The 8,559-nt window shown below is 31.2% G+C and overlaps 1 protein-coding gene across 1 annotated transcript in view; it reads left to right on the top strand.

Moving 5' to 3' along the window:
* Nucleotides 1-8,256, top strand: part of LOC140056132 (V-type proton ATPase catalytic subunit A) — a 29,119-nt gene extending 20,863 nt beyond the window's left edge. The window contains exon 14 of the mRNA XM_072101393.1: nt 5,294-8,256. Within this exon, the coding sequence (XP_071957494.1) occupies nt 5,294-5,386 (93 nt within the window). The 3' untranslated portion in view covers nt 5,387-8,256. The remainder of the gene's footprint in view (nt 1-5,293) is intronic.
* The last annotated feature ends 303 nt before the right edge of the window (nt 8,257-8,559 follow it).

An 8,559-nucleotide genomic window follows, 5' to 3' on the forward strand; every position in this document is an offset into this window, starting at 1 on the left:
GACGACATGTATAACTTGTACCAAGATAAATCAATTTTTGACAAAGTAAAAATTTTTAAATAAAGCTATGTCACATAGGACTGAAATATTGAAAAAGATTTCTACCCCTTAATATGATTTTTTTTTCTCTCTCTTTTTTACTGCTGTTAATAAGTCAGTAGAATTTTTGCTGCTTGATATTATGTAATTGTGAACCATTATTAACTTTTTGTACCTGTATATATATATTAATTGTAATAACTGTATGACTTTATTTTGTAAACATTTTGTATGGGTCGAACCTCCTGTTACAAGAGTGTTCCTCCGTTTTAAAGGAGAGTAACCAATAAATATTATTATTATTACTACCATCACTGTGAAAATGATAGCGATTAAAAAATGTGTCAGTTTTCTTGAACCCTGTAATGCACTATCACAGTGCATCAATATTATACATTTCAAAACCTAATTTTCATTTCATAAACACACGTATAGACAAAAATTAACACCTTTTTCTTCCATTAGCAATTAAAATGTTGAAATGGTAGATTTAAATAATGGTGTTATATATCTGCATCACAAATAAATTCATGAGGGACAAAATAAAGTAGTTTTTCTGTAATTATTACATCATGCAATGTATAATTAATAATATCTGATCACTGCAGTGTTACATACAAGCTTTTAAATGTATTAATTTAAAATTTATTTCTCTGATGATAATAACAGGTTTGATTTATGTATACAATTTCCTCATTTGTTTCCATTATGTTAGATTGAAATTTAAATCCTTTATTGCATTCAATTTTGTTTTAATAATAATACTGTAATAGTAGCAACAGTTTTTTTTTTACAAATTTAAAATTTTTTCTCCTGAAAAAAAATAATTTTTTTTAAATTTTTGTTGAATATGCCATTTTAATGTCACATAATAGTTATTCACTTTGACCACAAATTGGATCGAAAAAAATAATTATTTTCCTGAAAAACTGTAATTTAAAGTAAAAAAAAATACTGTAGTCAAATTGGCTTCCAGCCAATGGGTTTTTGGTTGAATTTATCTGTTTATTTTGTTATTTTATAACATACATATGTTTGTTCAGGTTTTTTTATGCAAGTGATTAACTTTGTTATTAGTACAAAATGGCCTATTCAAATCTGATTTGTACTGTAGTTAATGCAGTAACTGCAGTAGAATGATTTTGATATGATCCCAAGTTTTTGTGTATACTTTATGATATAAAACCATGAACCTAATTTATAGGTCCATGGTAAAATTAAAGGGCCATACTGTAAACAAACAAAATTATTTAATCTATTAAATATGTAAATTTATTACAGTAAAAAAGTGTAGGTACTGCAGTAACTGCAATAGAATGATTTTGACATGATCCCAAATGTTTGTATACTTTATGATGATGTCAAATCATGAACCTAATGTATTGGTCCATTGTCAAATTAAAGGCCCATAAACAAAAAATTATTTAATAGATTAAATATGTAAATTTTTTTGAGCGAATTAAATACATATGATTTGTCACGTACAAATTCAAGACCCGCATCAGGCTGTCTTTGTTATTGCAAAATTCATTATATCCTTAATTCGATTTCATCAAATACAGTAAAAATTAATAAAATTTAACAGTACAAACATTTGAATATTTTCCATTTTTTTTTAGTTTAAGTTAAATAAGGAATTTAAAATGAATTATTCTTCTGAATCCATCTGAAGCATAGACATATTAATAATGTTTATATATAATATTCACAATTTAGCATAGTTTCATCTTTGTGCATTAGCAATAATTTGTGAGATTGGCTTGAATGATAATATCACTGCACAAATATTGTTTATATTATACTCATATCTAATACTACATTCATATGTGATCCTCTTCTACTGTAGAGCTAGAGTCAAAAACCTATTCAGCAATAAATAGCCAATTAAGTTAAAGTATTGTCCCCCAAAAAACATGAAAAATAAAGATTATGAAATCAGACTTTGAATACAGTACGGTAGGCCATTTTGTAGTTTTAACAAAGTTAATCATTTCTGTAGAAAAAAAAACCTGAAAAAATAATGTTTTCAGTTATAAAATGACAAAATAAACGATTAAATTCAACCAAAAACCCGTTGGCTGGCTGCCAATTTGAATATGTTTTGCTTTAAATTTTTCAGGTAAATAATGTTTGTTCAGATGCAATTTTTGGTCAAAGTGGATAACTATTATATGACATTAAAATGGCATATTCAACAAAAAAATGTAAAAAAAATTATTTTTTCAAGGGGACAATATATCTTTAAGGTGTTCATTAAGATTTTTTTGGGATTGTGTAATGGATTTGGCTTGCCTGATCTAAAGGCCTTTTCACACAGAACTTCGGCAATATTGCGGTAAGCAAGCCGGCGTTATTGCCGGTCTAAACCCATTCACACAGAAGGTAATATTGCGCGCACATCATGTTTGCTGATGTTGTTTTGTGTGTCCGTCGTTTAGTTTTATTGATTTTTATTTACGATGCATAAAACCTATATTTTTGCCCAACACCACTCCGTGCTAATAACTGCCCGATCGTGATGGCCATTCTACAGAAACAAAATCTATTAGGCCTACAAATAGACGCGAATTTAATTATCAGAAGCTGTTATGAGCTAGCACCGGGAGTGCGCACCGGAGGATGTTCCTGCTAGAACTATGCTAACTAGGGCCTAGGCTTACGTACGTTACAGCAAGTTAAATAATCTTTGGACCAACATCTGTTATATTTTTATTATTATTGGCCGTATTCTTCCATTGTATTATTTACAAACTAACCTAAAAATATATGTATATATGGATATAATCTAATAATTTGGTAATGGTAAGTAATTGCCACAGTCTTTCTCAATCAAGGAAAATGTCCCGAATTTATCCTTGCTTCACTGCGTAAGCAGGCGTTATATCGTGGACTCTTTTCACACACATCAGGCTTACGACCGTGACGGTAATATTACCGCAATTTTACTAGGTCCAGAGGCGGTCTAACGGAAGCCGGCATTAAGGGGTTTTTACCCTTTCACACATAAGCCGGCGTTCGCGAATTACCGCAATATTACCGTCTTACAGCTCTGTGTGAAAGGGGCTTAAGTCTGTGTTTATACAACACACTAAATTTGAACACGTCTTTAATATGCGTGTAATAGCGTGCCCTAATAGAGATTTAATCCATGGATCACGATACCCACTGTCTTTTGTAATTGATGCACTGTAATTCAATAGACCATCTTGTTGGGACAGCAAACAGCATCTTTTTTGTAACTAATGTAATTCTGATAATATACATGAACTGATATACTTACTGTATATACAACCTTCCAAAGGAATACCAAAACCTACAGGATATAAAATGTTTAATCAAAATATGAAGGTCATGTCAACATTGCTCTACTCTAGTCACTTAGTTTGTCTGAGATTTATTGGTCCTTTCAAAAATCCATTGCTCAAACAAACAAATGAATTGCAGTATAAATATATAAAAAAATATAGAACATGACACTACAAATATACAAGGTACACCTCATGATAGACTTGCAAAGTAACAACCAACAGTCGCTGAAATAAACAGTGTGTATGAAAATGTAGTTACTGCAGTAACTGCAGTAGAATCATTTTGGCATAATCCCAACACTGTCTTATTAAACCTCTAAATTTAACATAGATGCCGTAACTTTAAAAATGGTCTTTTTTCCAATCTAAAATTTAAATTATTAGGGACCAACCAAACAGGTCAAACTATTATAATAAAGTTACTGCAGTAACTGCCTCGTGAACTTATTATACTTTTACAAATATTTTGTTAAAATTAGAATTTGTGTGTGGAGGTGATAGAAAAGCATATGTTTTACTATACTGACTGTATATACATACTTTTTATTAAGGAGACTATTGGATGCTATGTATATACATATAGGAGACTGTTATACTGACTGTTATACTGACTGTTATACTGACTGTTATACTGACTGTTATACTGGTCTTGTTTGTATTCATCTTTGGTGATGCAATAATAGAAGCTTTAATTTAAATCATTAAAGAGGTATTGTCCCCAAAAAAATGAAAGCTAAAGATTAGATTTTGAATAGGCCATTTGTAGTTTTAATAAAGTTAATCACTTCCGCAGCAAAAAAAATTTAAACAAATTTTCTTCACTTTATAAAAAGACAAAAAAAAACGGTTAAATTCAACCAAAAACCCATTGGTTGGCAACCAATTTGACATTTTTTTGGTTTAAATTACAGTTTTTTAGGGTAAAATTTTTTTTTTTTCGATATTATTTTTTGTCAAGGTGAATAACTATTATGCAACATCAAAATGGCTTATTCAACAACAAATTTAAACAAATATTTTTTTCAGGTGGACAATATCTTTAAACCAAATTTGAAATTTGAAAAAAACAAAAAAACAAAAAAACGTGGAAAAAAAAAATGTTTCAGGAGGACAATTTATCTTTAATGTATTTGAACATTTTATCTATCCTATATAAAATTCAACTAACCTCATAGAAGTATTTCAAGTATTTGTTGCGGTCCATTTACTGTTTGATGGAATAGTTATGTTCTAACATGTCTGTGACAATGTAAGAACGACGCTGAAGAAGCTTTCTCCTGAGTATTTAAGAAAATCCTTAAATGGTATTAACATTATGTCTCATTTAATTGATAGACTACACCGTGCTTTTAGAGGTGAAAGGGCTGCACTTTCAGAAATGCTTCCTCTTTTTGACCGCTAAAATGAAATTATGAACTACTTTCTGATCTATTCTGTTTTTTGACAAATTATTAAAATATTATTTGTTGGCGCTCCCCCATTTTGACTATTTTCCCTGACTTTATGGCTGTTTACTTCATTCATTCATAAACTTAATTATTTATTTCTGTCTTTTACATGACAAATATTTAATTTATCACAGTACTGATTTCAAAAGTAAAGTGGATCACAGATATACTGTAAATACCTTTTACATAAAAAATATACAAAAACACACACAAAATTAAACAAATATTTAACAATAAAAATGTTGCAATAAAAGGCAAACGAAAAATGTGTTGTATAAATTCCAATCTCACACAAATCTGAATTTGTGTATACAGTACTCTCTGAAAACCGGAATCTCCCAAACCAGATTTTTCTTGAACTAAAATTCATTTTTTCCATTAAGAATGCATTCAGAATATCAGAATTTCTGGAAAAAGCAGACATATCAGGCCATTTCGAAGATGTCTGGTATTGGGAGAGTTGACTCGGTATTTTGATAAAATTTTTTTCTCTTACAGGATCCAGTAAAAGATGGTGAGGCAAAGATTAAAGCAGATTTCGACAAACTACTAGATAACATGCAGCAGGGATTTAGGAACCTTGAAGATTAAACAAATTAAATCAAATCTATTACTGCAGTAGTTGCATAAATGAATGATACTGTGAGGTATCAATATGTGGTGTAAAAATGTCTATATGGAGGCAATAATATTTGTGAACAACTTACGGCGATTTAGTTAATCCGTTTTTAGGTTTAAGTGTATCAATGGGATTAAGATAATCCCTGTACTGTGTATTAGTGGTGTTAATCCTTGGATTAATGTAATACGGCATGAAGGGTTTTGTTCAGGCTGATGTCGGTATGATGGTGCGGCTATAGTGATTCACAATTACTAAAACTGACTAGGTATCTACCGTTTTAAAAAATGTTCAAAACACAACATTGCTCGGAAAATTTAATATTATTGAGAAAAATTGTAAAAACTGAAAACATATATTTCGCAAAATTATGCAATACAGTAGTAGTCCCTTCGTTAAATACAAATTTTGAACCAGGGTTTAAAACCACAAATTGTTGCATCATATTAGGTTTGTGTGTACCATATTGAAGTATTGGTGTTTATTTGAATGGTCTTTGATTAGAGGTTATATACTACAGATAGTGTTTGAAGAGTGTAATATGTTAACGTAGGGAAAATAATTATTATGGTTATATATACAGGATAATTAATGTTGTCATTATTGTAGAAGTCTTTAAATTGTATATCGATTCCAAAATGCATACATATAGGATTATTTTGTACTGTGATACTACAATATTGTTAGAATAAATAAATTATATTTATATATGTGTATTTAAATATCATATACAGTACGATTACCAACCAAAAGAATTTTGTTTCTATATTATCTCTATCAACAATACTAATTTGCTAACTCAAATATGTACACAGGCTCTGTGTCTAAAGCTCTGTCTACACTATCAAACTTTATGCGACAACAAAAATGCGATGTGCCCATATATGGACGCAATGACGTCATATCACTACCATATTTAAGAACATCGCACTTTTTGTGTCAAACTAGTTTGATAATGTAGACAGATAATAATTAGTTATTAATTTACAGTATTGAATCGTCAATCCAAAGTCAATATAATGGCTATTATAATTGAATTTATTATTTTTGCAACATATGCTCAAATATTTGTAATAGTGTTATATAGTTATTATAAAATGCTTAGTTTTGAATCACCATAATTATTGATATATATACTGGTACATATTCAGTATTGTTTCATGTTGAAAATCATTCCTAGTTTAGCCGATTCTTTGTACTGTATGTATATTTTCCCCAGTATCATAGGCACATTCTGTAGTACAGTGTCACATATGTATCACATGTGTATCATAGGCCACCTTAATACAGGCATGTATCACATGTGATACTGTATTACAGAATTTACCAGTGATACTGGTCAAATTATGCCATATGTGGAGATACAGTACAGGAATCAGGTACATGAGTCCTTTTTCATGTTTGTTTATAAATTCTAAAATTAGATTTACTACTGTAATATTGGAATTAGTTATTTTAAAATGGTTGAAAAATTGAAAAAAATATATATATCTTTGGGAAATCTTATTCATATTCGCTCTCACGCACTGGAGTGGAAGCGCATGCGTGCTGTCCAATCGACGTTGCGATAGCGCCCTTGACTACGCTGTTTAATTTTTGGTTGAAAACGTCGTCAAACCTTTGACATGATTTTTTTCTTTTATTCACAGTGCTGATGTTTTCAGTAAATTTATTTATAATTTGGCAACATTTTATTTATCAAAACTAATAAATTAAAATCTCAACAATAATTAAGTTTATAATTATTTTTGTTGGTATTGTTGCATGTTTAGCTATAACTTGTTGAACTCATTATTCCTTGCCAGGTTACTCATGTTTTTGTAATTCATTCATTCATGTAATTGCCAGTGTGGTTGCTTAAGAAGGAATATCATCAGGGACTTTCGGAGTTGAAGAAGAAAGAATATTGGAAGAGATGAAGATGTTAGGAAGAACAGAGAATACGCAGTGTTGGGGAGGAGTTATACGATAAAGTAAGAGATACCGGATCGGGAAAGAAGGGAATCATATTATAAGCAACAGATACAAGGGTGTTAGCAAGAGAACCGAGAATACACAGTTCAAGAGAGGTGTTATACGATGACGTGAGAGAGATAATGATGAGATCATGGACTAGGTAGAATGAAAGATTATTGCAAGGGAGAACAGAGACGTAGTAGGCCTACCAGGGAAGATACGATGACGTAGTACTGTACCAGGGAGGATCCGGTGACGCAGTACTGTACCAGGGAGGATGACGTAGTACTGTACCAGGGAGGATACGATGACGTAATGGAAATCAGGCAAGCAACAGAGAAACGTGTGCTAATATAAGCGATAGCATGCTGTCTGGAATGGTGAAAACCCGTTGAACGATCAACAAAAGAAAGAAGACGTTTATTATGAGAAAAAGATTGTATTGAGTATAAAACAAGAATATTTCTTACAAAAAACGCTGCTCGCTTATTGCATAGAGATATTGTTGTTGCTAAGGTCAAGTCTGGGGGTCACTTCATTACGCCTAGATACTTCAAGTATCCGATTACAAACAAAAACTTCAATGGACTGTTTTGATAATAATTCAATGAATAATATCTGACAGTGAATTATAGTAATATCATGGGACTCATAAATACCAGAAATGCTTTGGGATTTGTCATTAGACTCTTTTCCCAGCCGTTTTTTGGATTCAACAGGTGGTACCTATAAATTATAGTCAAGTTTCCATTTTAACAAAAATGTCAAAGTGTAGTACTATACTGCTGTTTGATTTCATGTAATGAATGAGTCATCTCGTGTGACGTAGTGGGCTAGAGCAGCAGCGTGAAAATAGAAATAGGCCTATGGAACCTGTGTGAAACTTGTTGAACGAATAACGTATTTACGTCGTTTTTTTTTCTCGACGCACAGTTCATTTTTAGGGCTTCCGCGAGAGCCCACCTGCTCCGACGAACTCGGATTTTATTCGCTTCACTTTTGTATCAAGTTGATGGTGCACTCGGATACCATTACACATAGTACAAAAAATAGACATGACGAAAACTTGTTGAACGGATAACGTATTTACTCGTTTCTTTTTTTCTCGACGCATAGTTGTTAGGGCCTCCGGTTGAGCCCACCTGCTCCAACAAATTCAGATTTGTTTTTCTTCGCTTCACTTTTTGTA

This window comes from Antedon mediterranea, chromosome 8 (genome assembly GCF_964355755.1).
Source record: "Antedon mediterranea chromosome 8, ecAntMedi1.1, whole genome shotgun sequence".
In the NCBI taxonomy this organism is placed as follows: domain Eukaryota; kingdom Metazoa; phylum Echinodermata; class Crinoidea; order Comatulida; family Antedonidae; genus Antedon; species Antedon mediterranea.